Source organism: Triturus cristatus, chromosome 11, assembly GCF_964204655.1.
Source record: "Triturus cristatus chromosome 11, aTriCri1.1, whole genome shotgun sequence".
Taxonomy (NCBI): Eukaryota; Metazoa; Chordata; class Amphibia; order Caudata; family Salamandridae; genus Triturus; species Triturus cristatus.
Genome location: NC_140594.1, coordinates 919007613 through 919034546, shown reverse-complemented (window position 1 = coordinate 919034546; position 26934 = coordinate 919007613). Strand labels below are relative to the sequence as shown.

The 26934-nt window shown below is 41.1% G+C and overlaps 1 protein-coding gene across 1 annotated transcript in view; it reads left to right on the top strand.

Annotated features, from left to right (window-relative positions):
- LOC146785613 (arylacetamide deacetylase-like) overlaps nt 1-26139 on the top strand; it is a 105251-nt gene extending 79112 nt beyond the window's left edge. The window contains exons 3-5 of the mRNA XM_085634873.1: nt 12201-12270; nt 12898-13069; nt 24685-26139. Of these exons, the coding sequence (XP_085490999.1) occupies nt 12201-12270; nt 12898-13069; nt 24685-25293 (851 nt within the window). The 3' untranslated portion in view covers nt 25294-26139. The remainder of the gene's footprint in view (nt 1-12200; nt 12271-12897; nt 13070-24684) is intronic.
- The last annotated feature ends 795 nt before the right edge of the window (nt 26140-26934 follow it).

Sequence of the window (26934 nt, the reverse complement as noted above, 5' to 3'; positions counted from 1 at the left end):
TGTACGTTGTTCTTTGTGCTTTTTTTGCCCCATCTGCGGTTTTTCCTCCTTCTGTTCCTTGACTGTGAGCTTTGTTTGATGAGTACTCCTGTCTTTGAGGTCTTGGACTCAAACTCATCAAACGCTCCACACGTAAAAAAACAAGTTCTTGGATCGGTGTAGGTGCCTTAAGTGGTTGATCCCTGCTACCACTTGTTTCAGGTTCTGATTCAAATTCAGAACTTAATTCCGATTCACTGGGTATTTGATGAGTTGTGGGGCCACTACTTGTTTTTGATAATTCTTGGCGACGTATATTCTCAAATCTTCTTGAAAACGTATAAATTCTGCCATATAAATAGTCATTTCTGTCACGCTGGAATTTGCTGGCTTTTCTTTCTTTGATAATTTGCTCGTACTTAGAAACACGATTTTTTATATCGTCCAGACCCGCTTTCACTTCATCTTGTTCAGTTATTTTCTCAAGTTCCTTGTAAATTTCATTTATTCTTGCCAGAATTTTATCTCTGTCAGTTGTTGCGAATTTGATTAATATTTGTAACATGTTACGTGACGACTGGGCACTATTGTCCGCCCATTCCTGAAGCATGGCGGGGTCTGGGTTCTCATAAGTTGGTGCCACAAGGATCCTCAAACCTCTTGGGATACGATTTACCTCCAGATACCTCTGGCGGTCACCAGTAGATAGTTATAGTTAGGACCGTGTTTCCATAGGAAATCCGCAACATTCTATTTGGAATAACTTTGGCGCCGGTTGACCAATCCTCGCGAAATTTTCGAAATAGGTGGGGCGCTCCGCTCCTACCCTGAAAGTCTCGGGGGGATTAGTCAAGCGGGGGCTGAGAAAAAAGGGGGGTCCGAAAATGCGTTATCCCCATGCAATTTTCCATAAGGACCTTTAGTCCAAGGTACAGCCCGAACGGCTGAACAGAATTACTTGAAATTAGGCAAAGAGGTAGTCCTCAGGTCAGGCATGTGCCTTTTGCATATATGGTGTCAATCTTTACAGTAGTTCCTGAGAAAATCAAAAGTAAAATCACATACATATCTGGGCGGAGCCTATCCACACATCTCATCGTGAGATCTGATTGGCTGTCAGTACGTTATCCAAGAAGTGTTGGCAGCCATCTTGGGACCAATATACATGATAGCACCTCATTAAAAAGCATTGCAGTTAATAGAAGGTTTTAAGACTTTAGTTACATTATAAATCATTTGTTGATGGTACCATACTCATTTTAGGAATTGTGGTGTGTTCTAAGGTGATTTTACCATGTGAAAATGCCTTCTGCTGTGATATCACGAACCATGTTTGAGAGAAAACTATTTTCTCATACTTTTCCCACAGAGGTTTGGAAGGTGATCTATAAGCTAAACTGAGAGTATATTTTCTGTAAATTCACATTATCTTTCTCAGTCATGTAAGAATGAAGTCTGACATTCTCAGTAAAACATGTACATCCAACAAGGGCAGAGACTGTCAGTTGATTCCTTTGTGTTCTACTGCAGCTTCCCAGAGTGCTCTAAAGAACAACTAGAGCGCTAACAGTCTTACTTATGACAAAAGTATGGCACACCTGTAGCCATCTTTATTGGAATAAAGTGGTAACACTTAAAACATTTAATTTACAAAGGAACAAAATGAGTGGGTTCATTTTGCCATATAAATTATGATTAGTGCTGCAGAAAGAAAAACTAGGGCACATTTGGACTTCTGAAATCCTCTTTTATTTCATAAAAACATTCTGACATGCAGACTTAAACATGCACTTTGAATACCAGCAGAAGACTTGCCTGGTGAGCAGTAGCTTTACTACAGTGATCTAATGAGCAACTAGAGTGCTAACATTCAGAATTTATGGAAAATGTGTGACACATCTGAATGCCTTCTTGATGGAATCAAAGTAAAAAACTGAAAGTATTTCCTACTGAGGAGACTGCAGTAAATGAGGAAATTAGGAAACTTCATAACAAATAAATCTCCCAAGATGGCCACCAGAGACTAAAGAGCCCAAATGTAGCCCAAATATCACCCAGATGTAGCCCAAGTATAGCCCAATGACAGAATGTCCCAGAGTGTTCTTAAGTACCACTAGAGAGCTTACTGTCTTACTTATGACAAAAGTATGGCACACCTGAAGCCATCTTGATTGGAATAAACTGGTAACACTTAAAACATTTAATTTAAAAAGGGACACAATGAGGGGGTTCATTTTGCCATAGAAATTATGATTAGTGCTGAAGAAAGAAAAATTAGGGCACATTTTGAGTGACTTCTCAAATCCTCTTCTATTTCATTAAAAAATTCTGATATGCAGAATGAAACATGCACTTCTAATACTAGCAGCAGACTTCTGTGGTGAGCAGTAGCTTTACTACAGTGATCTAATGAGCAACTAGAGTGCTAACATTCAGAATTTATGGCAAATGTGTGACATATCTGAATTCCTTCTTGATGGAATCAAACTAAAAAACTGAAAGCATTTCCTACTGAGGAGACTGCAGTAAATGAGGAAATTAGGGAACTTCATAACAAATAAATCTCCTAAAATGGCCACCAGAGACAAAAGAGCCCAAATGTAGCCCAAATATCACCCAGATGTAGCCCAAATGTAGCCCAATGACAGAAGTGTGCAAAACACTTATTTTTTGTGTATTTACAGTTTTATATAGTGCAGACTTGTCAGGTATTGGAGTGCTTTACATGAACATTGGTTACATCACACAAGATCAAATTCATTTTGGTTGTAGACATGGGGAGATTAAGTGATTTGACCAGAATCACAGAATGTTGAGCTGAAGCAGAAACTCCAACCTGGTTCCCCAGTTGCAAAGTCTGCAGCTCTGGAAGTAACACCACACCCTCTCCCCTTGGATGCAACATTTAATCAAGTGGTCATCTGGATAAAAAAACTAAGATTACAAATAATTTAAAAGTTCTTTGTCGCTATTTGAAAACTCAGAAAATATGTCCTCATTTTAGTTTTTTAGAGCACTAACCATAATTTTGATGCAAATAAGACCCTCTCATATATGTAATTTCTAAAGGAAATGCTCTAGGCATTACAGTTTTGATTACATCAAGATGACGTCAGGCATTCCACACTTTTGTAATAAATATAGAATGTTAGCAATCTAGTTGTTCATTGGGATACTGTTGAGAGGCAGAGGCCAGGGGCACAGACTCTGAAAATTGAAGGCAGGTAGGAGAGTGCAGAGGCAACAATTTGACCACACTAGGCAGGCAGGAAGGGCAGTGGCAGCACAACAGACTATGGAGGGCAGTGGAAAGGGGGGCAGGGGCAACAAACCAACAATACAGGACTGGCAAGAGAGGCTGTGGCAATATAATAGACCATTGTGGGCAGAAGGAAGAGGCAGTGGTCATACAACCATACATGCCAACAGACCCGTTTCAGCCAGGAAACGTCCAATGTTTTTAAGCTCAAATGGGCTTTACTCTATCTGTTTCCTGTCTACAATCTTCTCTTTTTCAATGTAACTCAAAGGGGAAAATCAATACCCCAGTTTTATTTCAAAATCTCCCTCTTACCAAGTTCAAAATGTTCGCAAGTATGGTACATTGGATCATGGTAGGCAGGAGGAATTGGGGTAGAGACATGGACTCGGATAACAGAGGACAGGAGGGACATTGAGAGGTGCACCAAACTGACCCTACAGGGCAGGCATCAGGGTTTGCAGCAGCACAATGCACCACACAGGGCATGCGGGACGGGAGTGCAGCACAACAATCTATAGAAAGCAATAGGGAGGGGACAGGACCATGCACATGGACAACAGACAACAGAGGGGAAAGAGGCAATGGTAGCTAGCTGACAATAATTGACAGACAGGAGAGAAAGCTGCAGCATAACAGACCATAAAGGGCAGGAGGGACGGATCAGGGGTATTACAATGGAACCGACAAGCCAGGAGGGAGGGAATATGTATGTATGTATGTATGTATGTGTGTTCTTATATAGCGCTCGACTTACCCTTGGGCATCTCGGCGCTTGCATTGGGAACCCGTCCTGGTTTTTCCCTGTGAGATAACCCGTACTGGGCATCCCCAAGGTGAAAGCCAGGCATCCCGCCGCGGGTGGGCCGTTGTGGAGATTAAGCAAGCTTGTTGCCCAGAGCTGCATAGTGTGAACTCGTGCTTAGAGTGGGCACCGAAGCGAGAATTATCGAGTCCGTGGACAATTGGGCTCCGGACCCTGCCGCGTCGGGAGTCGAACCCTGGTCCCAGGTCTGATCTCTGCTTCAGGGTATGCCTCCTCTAACCAGTGAGCTACACATTGAAACAGAGGGCTGGGGGCAAGGGGGCAGGGCAGGAGCAGCAAGATGACCATGGAGGTCAGGCAGGATGGGCACTAGAAACAAGACACACCATGAAGAGCAACAGTGAGACTATGATGGCATACACACAGACCATGGAGGGAAGGTGGGAGGGGGTCAGGAGCAGCTAGCTGACCACACAGGGAAGGTCGGAGGGGCCATGGCAGCACAGAAGACCATGCATGGCAAGCGGGAGAGTTAGTGGCAGCACAATGGCTATGATGGGCAAGAAGAAGGGTGCAGGGGCATGCACAAAGGACAATGGAGGATAGAAGGGAGGATCAGGACCTGGGCACAGACAAGAGAGTTCAGGGGAAGGGGCCTCACAACAGACCGCGCGGGGCAGGCAGGAGGAGCAGTTGCAGCACAACAGACCAGGGAGGGCAGAAGGGTGTGGCAGTAAAATGGACCATGGAGGACAGGAGGAAGGGGATAGGGGCATGGCATGTGGACAGGCAGGGTGGAGGTGGCAGGGACAGGTTACAGTCATCTGACAATGCTAGGCAGGTGGTAGGGGAGGGGCAGCTCAACAGAACACTCAGAGTAGATAGGAGTGGCAGGTCCATGGAACATGGTGGTCAAAAAGAATGGAGCAGGGGCATGCACAAAGACATCGGAGGGCAGGGGGAAGGAGAATAGGGGCAGCAAGCAAAGCACAGCGGCTAAGCAGGAGGTCAATGATGGGCCATAGACTTGGGCAATGGAGGGCAGGATGAGTGGACTGGTACATCATGCTAAATGCAGGGCAGTGGCAGCACATCAGACCATGCATGGCAGGAGGGAGGAGGCTAGTCCATGGATTCAGACAACAGAGGATAGGGAGGAGGTGGATGGGGCAGCAAGCTAACTGTTCATAGAAGGTGGGTATTAGGAACTTTATTGTTTTTATAATGTGTGTCTGTGCGAACTACTTAAAATATGAACAAGTATGCAGCATAATCTCACTTTTATTCAGGAAGAAGAGGACGTTTGGGACTGTGACTCCGGGCTTACTTGGCAGAAACATCCCCTGACCCTCCACCCCCATCGCAAAATGTAATGCCCATGAAAAGGGTAGGTGGACGCAGTGTTATATAGAACATAGTCCTGAGAGCACGATTGAAAATGAAAGCTTTATAAAGTATATGGTATAAACTATGCACCAAAAAGTGTGATATGAGATGAACCGGGGCGTGAAATATAATATGCAATACATTGTGCGCAATGACAGATTCATTGGAGAGCGCGAGATAGCACAGGCACTAGCGCTTGCTATGTGATATGCGCCTTGGAGTGTAATATGCACATGGCAGTGTTGTGTAACCTAACTAGTCTCTAAAGCTGTAATAGAAAATATGTGCTGGGTAGTGTAACATTGCATATGCACTGTGACAAAGATATGGATCCCAGATTGTAATATGTATGGCATAGCGCTGTGCTTTATAACATAGGCATCGAGGAAGGCACGTTAGATGGGGCAATATAACCCGTGCGAAGGCAAGTGTGGCATGACATATTCACGGGGTGGTGTTACAGTGCACATGGGCTAGAGAGTGTCATAGCATACGCACTAGCTGGTGGAATACAACACAGAGGTGTGTGGCACTCGGCGGGCACTGGTGGGTGTAACGCAGCATTGGGCTCAGCCAGGAGCACGCTGTGACTCTCAAGTGAGGTTTGTCTCCTTTCCAGAGAGTAAAATAAAAAGTATTACACATCCGGCGGTGGATGTGTGTCTTATTAACCGTGAGGGGGTTTCTTACATAGTTTGGTTGAATTTTTGTCGAATCCGCTTTGAATGGCTTGGTGTGCATGTGTATTAAATGTGCCCGTCAATAGCTACCCATGTTTGTATAAATAAACGACAAGGGTGTCTACTTGGAGAGTACCCACCAGCGGGGGCGCCGGGATTAGGCATGGTAGGGTGTCAGACATGTCAGAGCTTCACCAGCGGTGTGAATACATTCTACGTGGATTCATTGTATGCATAGTCGCCTTTTAATGAATATCACGCAAATCGTCATGGTGATAGGTACATACGGTTTGTCCAGAATGTCCTAGGTGTTTCTATAAATATTTATTTAAAAAAAAAAAAAAAAACAAAGGCCGGCCCCGGGGGATGGGGTCCCCGGGGCCATAAGTGGCCTGAGGAGGGGGGCAACACAGCCCCCCTCCTAAAGAATAAAAAAATAAATAAAAGGCCATGACCTGGGGGTTGGGGTCCCCGGGGCCGATTAAGGCCTTGGGAGGGCCAAATTAATTTTTTTCAACAATAAAAAATTAGGATGCAGGCCCTGGGGGATGGGGTCCCCAGGGCTAATAAATTAGAAAAAGAAAGGGGGGCACACAACCCTCCTTCTGAAAAATAAATAAATAAAAGACTGGCATCGCGCCGATGGCCACGCCCCCTCCTTGCAGCACTCTGCAAACGCGCCCCCTGGCCAGTTGTAAGTTGAGGGATAAATTCCCCTTTAATACTGAGGGTCCCTGAGTGCCAACTAGCCCAACAGGTATCTCCAGTATGCGCCAGGGAGCTGCGTTGCAGACAGGTGTTCTGAGGCCATGCCCCTTTTTACACCTCCATGCAACGCAGCACAGTGGCGCTTACTGGAGGTACCTAGTGGGCTAGTTTGACCCTAGGGACCCTTAGGATTCAAGGGGACTTAATCTCTCAACTCAGAACGCCTACAGGCCCTGTGGCGCATTTTTAAGTTGGGGAAATAATTCCCTTTCAATCCTGAGGGACCCTGGGGTCCAGGTAGCCCACCAGGTGCTTCCAGTAAGCACCACTGCTCTGCGTTGCAGAGAGGTGGTGCAGGCCGTGCCACTTTTTACACCTCTCTGCAACGCAGCTCTGTGGTGCTTACTGGAGGAACCTAGTGGTCTAGTTGGACCCTAGGGACCCTCAGGATTCAAGGGGACTTAATATCCCAACTTAAAACGGCTACAGGGCGTGTTTACACAGTGGGGAAGGGAGGGGACGGGGCATGAGGTGACGTGTTCAAACACGCCCTGTGGTGCGTTTTAAGAGGTAGTTTTAATCCCCTGCCCTATTATATACTAGGGGCTTACAGAGGAGGTCATGCTAATCACAGGGGGACCCCAACACATAGTGTGCCCTAGTGTATGTAGGTGTTTTCACTGTATTCTGAGTGTCTTTTAACATAGCACTGGCTCTTGGACTGGTTAGTCAGACTCAGTTACCACCAGTATCCGTCTGAAAAAGTTGTGGGTACAGGATGATTTTGCAACAAGGCTTGTTTCTGCTCTTCTGTTGGTTCTTTCTGCACGTTATACTTCTTCCTGCACTTTTCTTCGTCTTTGAGGACTTCTGTTGCTTCTTTCTGCATTTCTTTTTTTTCTTTCTGTGCGTTTTTCCTTCTTTTTTCACATGTCCTATCTCTGTAGGCATAGCTAGAAATTAGCATTTAAAAAACCTTTGAAATTCACTGAAAAAACCATAGGTTTCAGGGGCGTTATAGTTAGCTGGACTTTTCACTCGTACAAAACCATAGAAATTCCCCCGTTATAGTTAGTTCAGCTAACTATAACTCGCGCGCCCGCAATGCACTGCTGATGACATCACATATTACATCACTCATGACATGGTCAGTGACATCACTCATTACATCACTGATGACATCTCAAATGACATCACTGATGACATCACTGATGACATCATCCAGTGAATGTGTGTTTTTCTGAAAATTACATATGTTTTATATATGTATATCTCAAGGTCACTCATGACATGGTCAGTGACATCACTCATGACATCACTGATGACATCATCCTTGTGATAGAGTGGCAGACCTCCTCTCCCCCTAATATAACCTTTGATACACTCATTCAAAAATAGAAATTAAAATTTTCAAAACAATGGACATACCAATACCAGTTACAACAACCTATTCAGTAATTGTAAGATCCACATCCACATCTACTCATTCACCAACAGTCCTATACAGTCACTCATACATGTACTCACTCATCATATGTACTCATACACCTATACATCCTGTTACACAACACTACTCATCCATAAAGTTACTCACACACATAGTCACTCATGCTAATAAAGAATCAAACATCCGTTTACCTGCATATACAGTTATACACACACCACCACACTTACTTCTACAGAAACTTACACATACTTAGTCTTTTTAACAATCACTTATAGAAACACATACTTATTCATACAGGAACTCTTTCAATCTCCCACTCTCACATATACTCACTTATATACACCAATAGTCACATATGCTAGTTTAAAACATATGTAGTTACTCATAGAGACACCATTGAGACAGTCATTCACTCACTAACACACCCATGCACACACTCATCCACCCATACAGTCCTGCACACATGCTGTCTTCAACACATACAAACAGTGAGTCACTCATTCATGCACCTATGCACTACATAATACCCCCCACCGAACCATACAGACATCAGACACTTATACTTATACTCAAAAAAACAACTAATAACCTATATAGACACTCATGTAGCTACTCCCCAACCCATGCAGCCACTTATACACAAAGTGAGAGACTGATACAGATATTTACATATTTAAACATTACTCACTAAGCCATGTATTCACTAAGATACACTTAATCAGTCAGTTATACAATCAATTTTTCAAAAAAAAATCATCCATTTAGACACTTATATACCCATTTATTCTTCCATCCACCTTGAGATATACATATAGAAAACATATGTAATTTTCAGAAAAACACACATTCACTGGATGATGTAATCAGTGATGTCATCAGTGATGTCATTTGAGATGTCATCAGTGATGTCATGAGTGATGTCACTGACCATGTCATGAGTGATGTAATATGTGACGTCATCAGCAGTGCATTGCGGGCGCGCGAGTTATAGTTAGCTGAACTAACTATAACGGGGAATTTCTATGGTTTTGTACGAGTGAAAAGTCCAGCTAACTATAACGCCCCTGAAACCTATGGTTTTTTCAGTGAATATATATATATATGAATCGAGGAGCCCAGTAATTGATTTTGCTTTAAAGCCTGTTATGGACATTTTGAATGTGTTAGAAAACTGAAAACAATTTAAGTGGCTCTTACAAGGAGGGGTGGTAGCACAGATAAGGTTCAGCTTTGTATAGAGCTTATCTGTCCTACGTACATTTATCAGTCAATAAGGCATAATGTTGAGATGATAGGGTCAACAATTATAGAAATGGGACTACAAATGACCTGAAGCTAGGTATCTGGGTCAAAACAAAAGTGTATATTGCTATTACAGCATGCCAGCATGCCACTTAAGGAGAGCCAATGGTCCACAGGTTTAAACACATTAGATTTAAAGATCAGAATTTATACTTTAAATATGCCACCAACAGAGCCTAATCCTGCACCATCACAAACACACTCCTCCTATGGTCGATGTAGTATGGGTCGAATGAGGTTTAGATATAAAACCATCTGCCCAATTTAGAGTGGACAGTGTTATATGTTTCTTTTCGTCTGCGAGATCTGACAAACGTTTGACAAACTGATAGGAACTACCATGATGGCGGTTGCTGCCAATGACTAGAGATGTCTGCAAGGCTGACAGACATCTCTAAATGTGGAGGAGTACTTTGCCAATGCAACAGCACATTTTTCTTCATCGCCATTACTGAGTACAACCAGATTCTGCAATTTAAGTCAGGCTCTAATTCATAATTCTAGGTCTGATGTAAAAGCTTTCTCCAGATGACAACTGGTAATAAAAGAGCTGAGAAACACCTGATGTGAAATTCATTTTTCTTCATATGAAATGAGAAGTGAGATTAGCAAAACCTGTCTTGTTATTTGAATTTCTTCAATATTGATATTGTGTGGTGGCAGCCACTGCCTGAAAGGTAACGCCAAAAACTATAAATTCCAGGTCAATATAAAGTTGTGGATATACTGTGCTAAAGTCCCAAAATACTGCAGAAAAATTCTGGATGACCCTACACTGCACATTTATGATTGAAATAAAATAATTTCAGGATATGAGGGAAACTCTTCTTTCTTGTTCTAATCTCCTTTTTTGAAGAGACATTGGTGTAAGCACCACTATGGTTTTCTCATGGAGTGTTCAAGTTCTTCACATACCAGATGTAATGTGGGAGAGGTGAACATTATGTCCTCCTCATTGCAGAGGTTATAAAACACCTTTATTCCTCTGCTGTTTCCCAAGCCTATTACTGGATATAATCTACATTTTTAATTTGGAAGAGACAATTACAATTTGAACAGGTGGTAAATGACAATAATAGTTTAGTTGGATTTGCTTTGGTTTTGCCTAAGTCAAACAAATTACTAACATGCACATATATAAGCTCTTCTAAACAAACACAGATCGGAATGGCAAAAAGTTCATTGTGACATCTCTCCAACATCTTTATTAAATATTTGAAAAATTAGAGTTCATATACAAATTGTCTATGTGCAGCAAAAATCATAAAGTGGACAAATTGGTCATCGGAAAAAATGGAGAAGTAGGGCAGTGACTTCTGAAAGTGCAAATTCTAAAAGGCATCTTTTCCCATATTTTTGTGGATTGTGCCCAGTTACAAATATTCTGGGATGATATAGCTGTGAGAATAAGTTTAACAACTTCATCTGAAAAACAACTACTCCAAAAAGTTGTTCCATTCAATGACGGTGCAAAGGGCCTGGCTACGAGTTTGGAGGATGGGTTACACCATCACTAGCAAGGCGGATATCCTATCCGCCGTATTACAAGTTCTATTATATCTAATGGAATATAATGGAACTCATAATACGGCGGATGGGATATATGCCACATTTGTTGTTATGGAGTAAATGGAGTAACCCATCTGCCAAACTTGTAATCAGGCCCCAAGTGGGCTGGATGAGAAAAACAGCAAAACATGTGGAGTACGAAAGCCATATTGGCAGCAACAAACAAGATTATCAAACCTAAAATAGGAAAATTGATAACTGAATTGTTCCATATATCCTTGATAAAGCCAATAATGCAGTTCAAGCGTGAAGACATAAACAAATATATTCAAATGTGGAGGCCAAGTATGGAATTGTATGTAAAAGTGTTCAAATGTTCTTTTACATTTTGAGCCTTAGATGTCTGATTGTTTAATCCTGCCCAATATAGAAGAGATAAAAGAGCATTATAAGATTCAGTAATATATTTAACATTCTGAGAATTTGTATTTTGGGACCATTTTGTTTAATTTTCGGCCACAAAGTAGCCTAATTTGTGTTCCTTGGTGTATTTGAAGGTCTCAATGTTTTTTTTCCGGCAAGCTTCATTTTGTTTTTAAAAAAATCTGAAACATATGTTAATGTTGAAAAGCTCCAGTGCATTTGGATTTTAGTGTGAAAATTAGGAATTTCGCAAGTATAATGTTGCGCTATTAAAATTTGTTTTCAATCACTCTTGAGGAAGAACTAATCCACACATTCACTTTCATTCAAAATGCCTGTGGGTGACAGGTGAGACATGTTCCAGACTACTAGCAAGATAAAGCTAAACATGTCATGCACATGCAAAAAATCTCTCCATTTCATGGACGAGAAAACAAACATAAACTGGGACATCGGAGAAGAAACTACAAACAACAGTAGGCCAGAAAACTTTGTGAGACTGCACTCTTAAAAAAAATCTTTCACACCCATAATTATTTGAAGATTTAACTGTGTCTGATTTTTATATCTCCTACTTCATACAATTGTATAATTCTGTTAATATCACAATTAACTCTATAGCTGTATATAACAATATTAAAATATTCATTATATATAGGCATCATTTTGAAGTTGTGCATCATTGTTTTAAACACCTTCTAGATAAGCATTTTTCTAGTGATTTACCTAATTGAATTGCAGCCATGAAGCCGTACGATCTTCTCGCGAGATGGGTTGCGCACAGGCTGAACGCAGTTGTTGTGTCAGTTGAGTGAGTATTTTATTTTTAATGTTTTTAAAATGTGTACTCGTGCTTTATTATGACGCAAACTGCAACTTTCCATTTAATTACTTAAACGTGTGACTCGTGCACTGCACTCACTATTAAAAGGTGCCAGTTCAAGTAAAGCAGTGGAGGCTCCTCCGCTAAGGTGGAGGAGCGTCGCCCCACTGGCCTCAAGTAGTAAATGAAATGAAAACAAAAAATGATAATAACGTAATGTTTTTATCATTTTATTTTGTCCTGCTGCTGTAGCATGCCTTTTTTTACAAAACTGTCGATTTTGAATGTATGCGGACAACTCTTGGTGGTACTGTCTCATTCTGCCTTTAGAAAGGGACTGAAAATAAAACATCAATGTTTTTGAATGTTATGCTCAAAATGACTAATTAACACGTTTTTCGCAAACTTTGAGCTAAAATTACAAAACAAAAGAGGTTAGATTTGATGTCACTTTTTTCAGAAAGGAATGACAAAAACTATTCATTTAAAAAGCCATCTGAATTTCTGTAATCTATTACATCATTTGTGCTTGGTGTTACATAACCACATAAGGAACTGTGTGGTATCTGGTAGTTTACCAAAGAGATTCAAATAACACACTTTTTTCTCAATCAGCTACAGGCTAGCACCCGCTCATCATTTTCCAGCGCCATTTGAAGACGCATATGCTGCTACAAAGTATTTTCTACAAAAAGGAATTCTTCACCTGTACAATGTTGATCCAGAAAGAATTTGTGTGTCAGGGGACAGTGCTGGTGGAAACTTGGCTGCTGCTGTGACACAGCAGGTATGAGATTGTCATTTGTAAGCGAAAAGTATTCCTATGTTGTAATAGAGCCAATTACACACTGCAAAAACTGACCTGGTTTGCAATAGTATGGAACCTCATATTGTGTACCCAGTGCAGATTAGAACTGTTCCCAACAACAGAAGCAAAATGATGTCTACAGTGACATGAGTTAATGCTTTGATTGAACTAAAGGGAAAACTCTAAAGTCCTCGGTAAAAGAAATGTGATAATTCCGATTTGACTATAAACATAGTTTATGGTGGCTGAATCAGTATTACAAGCGTGAAGGAATATTGCACATCTGTGGGGTCTTCCCCTTGGAGATTTTAGGAGGAAGAAACTGGTGAAATACACACAATAGAAATAGGACGAGAAGTGGGAAGTGAGAAGATCATGTAGGAATTCAAGTGCAAACACAATTTCTACTGTAATTCCCAGGTCTTATTTCCAATATACCAGACACCTAAGCTCAGTCAGAATGCTACTTGCAGAAATCCATTGAATACGTAGGAACAGATCCACCTGACGTCTGTCTCCTACCTTGCTTCCAAAGCTTGGAACAAACTGCCTCTGTACATCAGAGCCCTCTCCTCGGGTCTTCTGCAAAAAACTGAAGATAAGGCTATTTGACTGGCCTCGGCCCAGGCTTGGCCTTTGCTACTCCTGCTTTCAGCATCAGGATACCCTCCTGGGTGAGTTGCGCTCTCTAAAAATACACATAACATTACATAACAGAGACTCAGAGCTGCCAGGCATTCTGCACCTCAGATTGAACAAATCCCTTCATATTGGAATTTAAGGATGTTCGGTTACCAAGGTAGTGTAATGCTTTAAGAGTTGCACGTGTTGGAAAGAGTGCCATGGAGACTCAATACAGTGGTGCGCTCACAAATGTGTGATGTGCAGCAGGTAGTCTATGGACAACTGGGTACTTAAGGCATTTTCTAAAGACACTTGCAGTGATAGGTGAGCCCACAAACTCCCCTCATCCTTACAGGGGACTTCAGTAACACACAGTAGAGGTTGGTTGGATGGTGCACATGCCTCAAGACTCAACACTTTTTTTTGCAGGCACGTCACTGGCCTGACTTTGAAATGTGGCATGGATTCCACCCTACCGAGGATTGCTGCCTTTCACTGCAGATTTACATGGAGGTCTACTAGACACTTTTTACTTTCTCAGGAAAGGTGGCAGGAGGTCAATTAACCCCTTCAGCGCGGTGCGGATTAACGCGCTGTGCTGAAGGGTTCGTGCGCGGGCGGGGCCGTGATGGAGTGGTTCCGTCATCCGCACAGCGCGACCAACGCGCATGGCGGAACCACTCCGTCACGCGCATCGAAGGGGTTAACTGTACACCACTTTTATTGTGGTACACATTTAAAACTTCCTGAAGGACCTCTGTGCCCAGGCACCTGTTTCACTGTTATTGAGCAGATGAATGGGCAAACATAACCTTAATTTAATTGAGTTTGTTCACTTTCCATACATTATGCAACACCCACTGTATATTTAACAACCACTGTGTTTGCTCCTCCACAAAGAGTATCACAGAAGAGAAAGCATAACTATTTTCATCCCCTTCTGTACTATGTATGTATTTCAGGAGCACTAAAACAACCTGAGCAATCAGTGTCGTTCACAGATAAGACTGTGTACAACGTTTTAGATGCACACAAAATGTTGAAATTTTAGATTATGCAGATTTAGCAAATTTTACTTAATTCTTTGCTTCATTATTACTGGTTGAAGCAGAAAATGCCTTGCAGAAGATGTTCTCGCTGCACAAGCTCCTATCAGTACCTTGGGTGACTTTTGAATCTGAAGGAAGCCCTAGCAATCAATTTTCACATGAGATGTCATCAGCAAGGACATTTCCTGTATTTTCACATGCTCGTTCTCATGAGATACTTTTGTAAAAATGCCAATGATGTCTAACCTTTTAGTAGAGCTTACTTCTCAATCGTTTTCAGCCATATTTCCCCTTAAATGGCAAAGAAAATATATTCATTTGTGAGTGAGAGAGAAGATCAGAGGTATCTCTCAAAAATAAATCTTTAATTAAAATCTCTTTTCTAGATCTCCTCTGAGGAGCAATCATATGTGCCTTCAACATAACATTAGACCTGGGAGAAAATTAAATTACAACAGCTTCATTCGGGTAATTTTAAGAATTTTGCACCACGCCTATGATGTGCAATTCATAAATGATGCCATTAAGTCCCTTCACATAAATACTCTCCATTCGCTGTTAAAAATGTAGCACAACTTGCTAGTTTTCACTGCTAGTGCACTAAGACAACAGAGAGTGAGAGTGTGTTGTTTGCGGTGCTTTTGTTGAAACGCATCCTTGTGCCAAGAAACGACACAAGGATAAATTTCACCCTAAAATATAGTGAAAAATAACAAATTGTTTTTCATGTAATTATCCATAATTTAGTGAAATGTTGCTGTAATTACGCAAAAGCCAATTACACCATTTTTGGACCCTCCTACAGAACATCGATATTACTTGCACGGAAATTAGCTGTAATATAACAGGGAATTTGCCAATCTATGTTCCATTACACAACAGAAAATCCACAGCCATGCTCAACAGGAGAAGAAAAAGCATCATTCATTAATAGTGAGTTGCCGAAATTATCCTGGAAAAGATCATGGCTGATTGCCATAACCCATTATAAACAGAAGATCACTCTCCTAATTTGAAATGAACCTACTATAAAACTCCAAAAAGGAGGTGGGATTGATGGTTTAAACAGTATTTCCTTAATTTGCTCATTCATCCTTTTTTCCATACCCCAAAGTTGAGCAGGATCTTTAGGAAAGTCTTCCTTTTTGCTCCTGATCATTCCCATTTTTTTTAAATCATGCTGGTGGTTCCTGATTCTGAAAGTGTTCTAGACTCTGCTAACCAGGCTCACGGGCAGTGCTCTGACCTCTAAAGGTCTATGGCAATTGGTGTAATTCTAATTGGCAAAGACAACTTACCTTTAAGTCCCTAGTATATGGTAGGGCAAGTAGATTTACAGATTCCAGTGAGGAAGATGCACTTAAATGTGCACTGTTATGATGGTTGGTGCTGTTTTTAAGCCAGGCCTGCCTTGCAGGCTAGTTTTAAGATAAAACTATATCCAAATTCGACTTTGGAATTCAAAATACTTTCAAATTCCAAAACTACCCTTTTATGACCAATACATAACCTATAAGATCAGCCCTAGGTGGCAAAAGGATAGGGTAGATTTTTTATAAAAACCAGGGACAATATAAAATATGTTTTATATACCCTGGAAGGAAAAACATTAAAAGTCATTTTAACCTACTAAAGTGCTACTAGCCTCATAGGCTAACATGGGAAGGTTTTATTTAACTTTATAGAGTCTATATTTGCATTGGAGCTAGCTTACAATACTATGCAAAGTATCAAAATAATGGTTGCAATAAATCCAATGACTTGCCATGGTTGAATTTATTATAACTATTACAGGTAAGTAGTTTTAGAACTTACAATCCTGAAGTTACCTAAAGCAGCCCTGTACCAGCCACTTCTGATTGGACAGTCTTTTGACAGCCTGAGCCACGCTCCTCCATGAGTAGGAATGAAGAGACCTAGGACAACAACAATTCAGTTATTTATTGGAAAAGCCAGGGAGAGGAAGGTAACTGGGTAGATAAGCTGGACTTCAAAGGCAGTCACCTTGGCAGAAAACAGATGTCACAGGACTCAGGCCACCCCCCCTTCCTTGATCTGTAGCCAGGTGGGAGACCCCCTCATTAGATTAGGAGAGAGTCTGGAACGGGAGTGTAGTCAGGTGTTTGCCACACTTCTAGGTGGAATTACACAGACACACACACCAAGGAAAGATTTTCTCAATTTTTATTTTTGGGAGAATAGCTGGGTAAAATGTTTGTCACACTTCGCAGGAAGAGGTCATAGCAGGGGTGGAATCTTTATTCCTATTGGTTGGGGTGAACCCCCGGCCTCAAAGCACAGAATGGCAGATACATGTGGCACAGCTGCAGAAGCTCTTTAGATTACTGACAGCATGAACAACAGAGGGGGAAGGTCAGACCTACTTGACCCATGAACTGCACCATAGAAGGCCTACATCCTACGGACCGCCTCTGCTGCACTCACAAGGCTCCACTAAGAAAGGACTGTGCTGAGTCAAAGGAAAAATAGTGGACTCCCTAATCAGCAACAGGTACGACATAGCTGGAAGAAGTCACCTACTAAGCCACAAAGAGGATCACCCTAGCTAAACAGTTTATTTGGATGTTTCCAGGATTGTGCAGGTGCATTGTGGAAAATTGAGTTCTAGCCCCAAGAGGCAATTCAGAGTCTCTGAACCCTTTGCATGAGCAAGTGGCCACTTATTTTCCCCAAAGAAACTCAGTAGCATCCAGAATTCAAAGTTTAGAAACTTTTTACAAAGTTTTGCAAAAAAGCTCCAGGAAGAGACCGGCTCGACATCAAGAGTAAAACTGCCATCAGTGACTCACAAATGGGCCTGACCGCACTGGTTTGACCAGGTGAAAGCTCTGTAACTCCTTGCCATCGAGGACAAAGACTTTCAAAGGTTTACCAAGGCATTGTGATACAGCAGGCCGCTGTCATTGAATGAAACTCCAGATTCAAGAAACACGAACACTTGTCATCAAGAGTAAAGCTCAAAGAAGTTTAACTTTTGATTTCATCTTTATACATTCATATCTCTGGTTCCCTACATTGGATGTTTGTCATTTTGGTGTTGTTTTGAAGATTGAAATATTTTACTGTTTTATAAATTGGTGTTGGATTTTTTATTGTGTCATGTATTTTGCATTTTTTATGTTTTGGTGGTATTAAATGTTTTTCACATACCTGTCTCCTAAGTTAAGGCTGACTGCTCATTTGTTAAACTATCAAGTGTGGAACAAGGATTAATTAACTGAGACTTGAATGGACCTATTAGTGATTGTAGTATTATTACTAGCTGAGAATAAATAACCACACCTACTAATAGCCCAGCTTCCTACAGTAACATTTCATCTGAGGAACCACCGATTGCACTCCAATTCCTCTTCCCTGGCATTGTCTCCAGTTTCTTGATTGTGGGCCCATGCAGTATGTTTTTTGGGACCAAATGGAAATTAGGAGACACAGATAATGAGAATGTGAGGTACAAGCCATAGACTGAAAGTCACTCTGGCACTGAAGGACGTCAATATGGGGAATTAGAAATTAAGAGAACGGAGAAATGAAGGAATGTAATAAATAAGCAGCAGTGGGACATCTACACAATAGAGAGAATTAGATAAACAAACACAGGATTGAGAGGCCTAGGCACTGTGGAGGGGAGGTTTAGGCACTGAAAGGTATAAACACATGGAAAACAGGACATTTATTATGCAAGGCACAGATGATAGCAGTTTTTTTAGGCTTATTTAAAGTGTGGTAGGCGGCCCGCCATCTGTCAAGGTGGTCGAGAGTATATACTCTACCACAACCCACCATATTTAAAGATCTCTGCAGGCCCTGAGAAGATCTCTGTGTCTTCAGAGGAGCTACTGTTACAGCAGCTCCTCTGAAGGCACTGAAAGGTTGGTGGGTTATAATGTTGATTTAGCATTTGTTATTATGCTACTACTTTCGAGCACACATTTTGGTACTTTGTGCTCTTGGTTGTGAACAAGCATCTCTGAGGCTCATTTTCAAACCTGAGGTTACAGGTGATGTGTTTATGAACCAGGTGAGTTGGAGAGGTTGATCCCAAGCCGGGTCTGGTGGCTCAGTTGACTAAAGCAGCAACTGCAGGGGCCTGTGTTCGACCTCATGGTCACAGGTTCATTTCCCGGCGGGTCCACTCAGCCTTTCATCCATTTGAGGTCAATAAAATGAGTACCATAGAGTTGGGTAACAATAAACACCTGTTATTGAGCGCCAGGACACCTTTGGGTAATCGTGTGCTTTACAAATACACCTGTTATGTTAAGTTGCTGGGAGGAATAGTGGCACTGAGGACTTGGAATAGAAAAAAAGGTATTTGTGAAATCAAAGGGGATGGTGCAATCTTCACCTTTGAGAACAGTGATTGAGCAAGCAGATGTGAGGAGGACTGGCACTCCTCATAAGAGCATAATAAAGTTACAAACCCAGCTATGGTGTAGAGGATGAGTACCTTCAAGTTCAGTTTATTGCTCAGCAGGGTCCACCCACAGGCATTTTGAAATCTTCTCCATCTCTCGCTTGGCAGTTGGTGCAACAATTCCTTCAGTCCTCTCATGGAGGCAGATAGAGAAGATACACAGAGTTGGTGTAAGAAATTGGGTAATTAGTTCAGGGAGGTGACTTATAATAATATCAATCGAAATGTCACTATATTAACCTGAACTCAACCTATGATAGTTATGCCACAGTGCAGACAGGCTTAACTTAGGGCAATGTGTAAAGTATTTATGAAGTAACAAATCAATAAGAATTCAAACCAATTTAGAAAAATAGAGTACATTTTAATAAATAAATTGAAAACATGAAATAAGGGAAACCTCGTGTATAAACTTAATTTTTTTTTAAAAGGGTGAGTCACCAACCGTGGTTAACTGGAGGTATCATGATTTGAAGCCAAATGTGATGGAGCAGGGATCAGATAAGGAAACCAAGTTTGAAATCGTCTGAGATTTAACATTGGGACTTTGGGCCTCATTACGATGGCGTTGGGACCACCACCGTTGTTGTGTAGTTCCTAAAAACCTATATAGAATATGCACCTTTAGACAAACAGAAACCAAGAGATTGGCATCCAAACAGTTTCAAACACCCCCAAGGGGTATGTTAGCCTTTAAACTAGATAGCTCACAGTGACAATACAAGCCCCCTAACCTCACCAAGGAGCGTATAGTTTCTGGCAATCATCAAACATGACAACCCTTGATCCTTCATGATCGTGGAAAGTACTTTTGGCTCTGTCTCTCATGCTCACTTGGTCTCAGAGAAATACACAGTATAAACAATGGAGATGTTTTCATTAAGCATTTATTGAACCAGCAACAAACATTAGACAGAAACAGATGTATAAGATTACAAGCACCAACAGAGTAAACAAAAGATAAAATTCTACCATGGTGCTAAAACTGAATATATGCAGGAATATAGATATATGACAGTAATCAAGCGTACTCCTAAAATACATACCCTAGCTAAGTGTTCCTAAGTGTACCTAGCATGTATGTAGGTTGGACACCCCACAAGGGATGTCAGACCACTGAGTGCTGTAAGTTCTGCGTGCAGGAATCTCAGCATCTTGTGTCAGCATGGAAGCTTCTCCGCTGGTTGTCCAGTGAAGATGTGGTTCTTTTATACCCGAAAGGCACCCTCAGTGGTTCTACCTAGATTTGTAATGTTACTGTGGGCCTGTCATTAAAGGATGATGATAGTGGTGACTTTTGCACGGAGCTACAATACAGAAGATGGTAATCCTGCTGTGCATGTCCTAGGCGGGGATTAAGATATGATACTAAGAATCTGCATGTATAATAAATTATGCTAGTTTTGGAAGATAACCACACAATATTTATTCGGCACATAACTAGGTAAAAGGTAACACCATAACCATTATGTAGAGCATGTTAGGACAAATGTAGGTAAAAGGTCATGCAGCTACCTAGGTCTACGTTGGGGTACATTGGGGCTCATAACACCGTAAGTCCGTCTGTGGCAGTCCCACTGCCATCAGACCCTGCATGACCACCTGCCGCATTATGATGGTGGGCAGATGGAGGGTGGGTGGAGAGACTGACCGCTACACATCTGGTCAGTGCATTTGAGGGACTGCGATCCCTACAACAGTAGCGGTGCCTGCTCTGGCATCGCTGTAGGGATTACAATGTCCCTTTCCACCGGCCGGTTCATTGCGGTTAACCCACCATGAAAAGGCAGGCAGAAAGTGACTTGGGGTCCTGTAGCGGACCCAATTCCCCCCTGGCCCTCTGAAATATGCCCTGGGGGCATCCATGGTGCCCCAATACATATGCCTGCACCAAGTGGCAGGCAACACCTGGTGCCTGCCACATAGAGCAGGGATATGTGCAATGTGTTTACTTTTGACTGCAGTGTGTGCTACACAACAATATAAAATATGCAGATTGCGATCTTGAAGGCAGTCGCATACTAATCAAGAAGGCAGGACCCCTGATAGCTAGTCAGCCGTTTCTGTTCCCGACAGATTGGCAGTCGGATGCTCGTCCGACCAGCATCATTATCGGGCTTTTTGTCTTGAAAATTAAGTTAAAAAAAATCAAACAGGGCAAGGCAGCAGGCAGCAGCCAAAGAGGGCTCCATGGGTGTGGATAACCATTGGACGTGATCCAGTGTAGCCATTGGTTTTGGTGGGGATAGCTCAGAGCTTGAGAAATTTGGATTTCATGCCCAGGGAAGTCCTCTTGCCGGCCAGATACTTTTGGAACCTTCGCCTGGCCAAGATTTCATCTTTCGTACTTAGTCACTTTTTCAGACCTCAGAATCCTTCAGCAGGGCAAGGAAGGCTGCAGATTGTTGCTGAAGAAGGCTCCACAAGGCTGTATACCTTCTCTGCAAGATCCTGATAAACCTGATTTGAGCTGCAGAGACACTCTAAGCAGGAGAAACCTAAATTTTCAGCCCAGTGCCAGTAGACTTTGGGCAGATCAGCTTGGCAGATTTGTGCCAGTCCTCCGGAGATCTTCAAGTTTAAACAGTTTCTCAGTTTGTGGCTGGTGGTATGAAAGGTTCTGCCTGATACATACCATGGGTTCCGTAACCTTAGGAGCAGCACTTGGGGGTTTGGACTCACTCCAGAAGACCCCAAAATGAGTGTCCAGGTTCAAGGCAGCTGCACGAAAAGGACTCTTCTAGCTTTCTCTGTCCCTATACCTTGAACTGGAGCTCATCCCTCTGACCCTTGGATTGCACTTCTGGGTACAAGAAGGAGCAGGTCCAATCCTCTAAGGCCCCTTTCAAATCACCATCAGCAAGTTCAGTCCTCTTCTCTTCTTCCTCAGGTCTAGGAGAGCCACCTCACTAACCAATAGTGCAAATGTTCTGATAGGCAATCTTACAACTTTTGCAGCAGTTCCTGCTTGCCATATTGCAAACAATTACACAATGCCCCTTACTCCAACAACCAAAAATAGTGAACGCCTTCTCCCCTTCTGCAGAGCCTGGGTACCCACCCAGAGGCTTTTCCAGGGTAATGAGCAGCCCCTTGTCTGTGGTTACTCTCTACAACCAGGTCATTATTTCTCTTCTGTAAGCAGCTATCACACCTCATTAAGGGCCATTGCCACCTGTGTGACAGAAGGTTGATATTAAGTAGCTATTGGGAGGTTCTGGCACATTTCTTCAGGTTCCTCCCAGGTACCTTCTTGGACACTCTGGTGCTGAGCAGAGGTCAGCTTCTTTCCCAAGCTCTTTGGGCAGATTTAGCTTGGAATCTATCAGGTGTTGGCACAACTCTGTAAAGCTATTAGTCAAGATGTTTTCGTACATAAGCAAATTGCACAGCCCATCATAATGCTTTACTTTAGAGTCCTTCACTCAACCTTCCATGTCCTTGCTAGATGCATCTACAGAGGCCACCTATGACTGGTGTGCCTGCTTCTGGTTATCCCAGAAAGTCAGGTAATAATTCTCTGGGGTAGACCAAATCTGGGATGAGGCTCTTTATCATGGTGCCATATTTAACATGGTCAACTACATTTTGGACCAATAGTATATCTCTTTCAGCATTTACTTCCATAGGCTACCCCTCAGTCCTCCTCTGGGAATCTTAGAATTTGTAAATTACCTCATAGGCTGAAAATCAAATAACAATGTCATCCCCCACATATACCTTTGGAGATGGGGCCTCGACCTTACCATATGGAGTATTCCACAGGCAGGCAGAGATCTCTGATTGTGAAAGTATTGAGAAAAAAAGGTTATTTCAAATAAAAAAAACATGTATTTTACATTACATGTTAGTGTGAAATATTTAAATATATCGAGTTGAAATGTAGAACAAAAGACAAATGCCATAGTAGTATTAACTTTTTTAAAAATGAATTCTGTAATGAATTTGCATATATTAAATTACATTAAAAAACATTTCTATAAATTAAATTAAAAAATAACCCCCAGATTGATTTAAATATTCTTTAATAACTAGTATATGTGATGCATAGAATTAAATATAAGTAATTCAATAAAACTTTATAGTTGTGTTCATTTTCACGTTAAACTTGCTTGTTAAAATCTTTTACAATTAAGTATTAAACATGTAATATTTTTATTTGTGTTAACATTATATTAAATGAATTTATATCTGTATCTATTTAAAATATTTTGATTTAATTAAACATTATTTCATAAGGTTTTTTTTCAGTCTCTACCTCCATTATTTTCTATGGGATGGTGTTGCTGTACCAGTGGTCATATATGGTGCTGAAATTACTACTACTTTGGCAATAGTAGCAACTACACTCATACACATGACTCTACACCCTTTTTCAGGGGGTGGTACATGTAAGATATATTATTTGAGTAACTTTACACTCAGAATTTGTGACTAGCCAAAAAGTAGTAAACTTACTCAAAAGTTTAAGTTAATTTTCTGAATCAGCCCTTCTGTCAAGGCACACAGGCATGGAAAATTTAATAAATGTACATACATGTGGAGTTAAGCATAGTAAATCTGTACCTTATAGTGGTTGTTAGCCTTCCACACTCATTATTGCTTCAAGTTACTATCTTGCATTCAGTTTTGTGGAAAGGTACATATACTTTGTCCGCCATATTCTCACCCAGAGACCTTACTGTACATATATACCGAGGTATCCCACAAACTATCCAATCCAAATAATTCCTATTCCAAATATTCTTTACTCAATCTTCTCTAGCCCTGCTCTGCTAGCAGATCACAACACCATACATTTTGGAAAGTTAGTGGTATCAGAATACTCTTAACAAGAGACCATCTCACCTTATCAAATAATCAAGATTGCACCATCTCTTCTTTCAAAAATATTCCTTCTTCCAGAAGATCATCCCATTACCTAAAGATCTCAATCCTTTGAGGAACATACCTGTTGCAAGATGACATTAAATTAGGACCCCTCTTACTTTTTTAAATTATGTCTATTGCTACATAATTTCCTCAATGTGTGCATGTGAGCCAAATATTAGTACTAATCTTTCTACAAAAATTTGCAGTAATTGGAGAGCCTGTCTATTGTGCAAAAGAGTAACTAAAAGGGAAAATAAAATCAACAGCAAAGGCACTACATTTATTTCTAATAATTTGTAAACATTTGGTTGAGACCCAGTACCATTTTCTATAGGTCATAGTCCCTGACATTACTCTCATTGTATTTAACCATATTAACAAGAGTTCTATCTTTCAGTTAACAGTTTGCATTAGGTAGTGATTAGTTGAGTAAGACTGTGCGCAGCCATTTATGATCCACTTGCTTTTAAATTAATTTTTTTACATAAAACATGCATCTCTTTTTGACAATATTGTTGTGTAATAAAGAACTTCGTAATCCTATTACACATTCCTTTGTATGTCATGAAACTAGGCTGGAATCTAAACAGATTGCAAAAATATTGTCTTTACAGCTACAAGAGGACAGTGAAGTTGATGTTAAGCCTAAAGTTCAAGCTTTGATCTACCCTGTACTGCAGAACATTGACCTGGACACCCCATCATATCGCGACAATAGTGACATGCCTGTTCTCACGAGGAAAAGCATGGCCAGGTTCTGGAGTACATACTTTGCCACTGACAAGTCTTTAATTGAAGCCATGAGATCCAACATACATATCACTTCAGAATCAAACAACCTTATTAAATTTGCAAACTGGAGTGATCTCTTGCCGGAAGAGCTGAAAAAAGATCATGTTTATCACAGCCCAAAAGATGGAAGATCAGAATTTCTGAAAAAGTATCCTCAGATTACAGATCCAAGGGCAGCACCGCTTTTGGTTGATGATGAAAAATTGAGTAAATTGCCCCTAACATATATACTTACCTGTATGTATGATGTCCTAAGAGATGATGGTTTTATGTATGCAGCGAGACTAAAGCAGGCAGGTGTGCAAGTTATGCATGACCACTATGACAATGCATTTCATGGAATGCTGGCCTTCATTACCTGGCCGACACACCAATCATTGGGAATGAGAATGGTCGATAACTACATTAAATGGCTGAATGACAATTTGTAAACAACATCAATTAGGAAAGTGCTTTATTGGAAAATATACTGTTCACACTGAAGATTTTTAATAAGAAATTACATTTGAATGCAGAAGAAGGAGCCCGATTAGGGGGCTGGTTGTCAATGATTTTGAAAATAGTTTTCCACAAATCATGAATAAGGTGAACAGTTGAAATTTAAATCTCTTAAAGTATAAATGTCAAATTTTTCTTAACCTTTTGTTTAACATTACATGCTATCCATGGAGATTGCAATGTGGTATATGATTTACAATAACTCTCGAAGAAAAAGATGTACATGGTACTGAAAGCTAGTAAACTAAAATATGATTTTGTCTAATAGTGTTCTGTACAATCATGTTAATGTTGGGTACATTTCTACATTACAATGCAGGGTTTTCACTATGTAACACTGGCATGCCTTGTTTTAAAAATTCGGCAATAGCATATTTTTTTAGATAATGCATGTGCGTAATAATAGCCTCTTTCTCCCTCCTCAGGTTTATTATATTGTACAGAGAGAAATACAATAGTTTGATATTTATTTCTTTATTTTCTTTGTAATAGAATATTGTTACAAGTATAAACACAGACATCCACAGTTTATGAATGGAGGAACTCACCACTTCCTGTTTTCAGGTTTTTGCGCTACATAAAAATGTAAAGCAAACAGCTGAGCCCTAGCTCTGTTTTGTAACAGAAAGTACCACTTCATTGCTTTCTGCATTTATGTGTGTGTGTGAAGGTTTTTGTTGTAAAAAATGCCAACTAATAAAGAGGCACATTCAGTTACAGACCTGCACTATGAACTTGGGAAAAGCTTGTTTATGAAATAAATTTAATTCAGCACTCTAGTGAATCTACTTCAAAACTTGGTGAATGTGGCTACTGTCAGCAGGGTGATTTGAGGTCTGTATCAATTAAGGAAAGGATTCTGAGCTATATGCATTTTAGCAACAGTGGGGACAGAGTAGATAATTCTTCTTTTAAATTGTCAACCATTAAAAGGGCAAGGTTATCTATGGCAAAGCACAGGGGTGGCTTTAAAGGGATCACAAGTCACTTGTGACAGGAGGGACGTGCTGCATTGTCGGTTCTGTACCTGTTTTGGCTCACCTTTAATGGAGAGGGACTCCCAGTCCCAGGAATCTACTGTTTGCCATTAAGAAGGGGCCAAAGACTCGCACAAAAGTATGCAGCATCTCTCGCAGCACGGGACACGCATGAGCCATGCTCAGGCCAAGGATGGGCCCCTCCTGCACCCATCGGCAACAGGAGGAGGCGGGGCAGGCCATCCCCCTTGGCTTAAGAAAAAACTGCAAAATGGAATCAGCTGTACTCACAGATTAATTTTGCGGCGACTATTGTGAGCGTTAGGGAGGCAAGTCCCAACATTATATTAGCTACTTCAGCATAGGGCAGTCTCATCAACTCGTATCGCATGCTTTGACTGGAGGGACTGGAGGGAGTTTGGATAAGTCGGTCAAACCCACAGACTTTTTGGGAAACCAGAACTGCTTGGCAAAAGACTTTCCAAGACACGCAAAATGTTCCTCTGTGACCACTCCTTGCTCTCGGTATCCTTCTCCTCTGCCCTACTTTGACTGTAACATGCTACAGGAAAAATTATATTGTAATATTGAAGATAT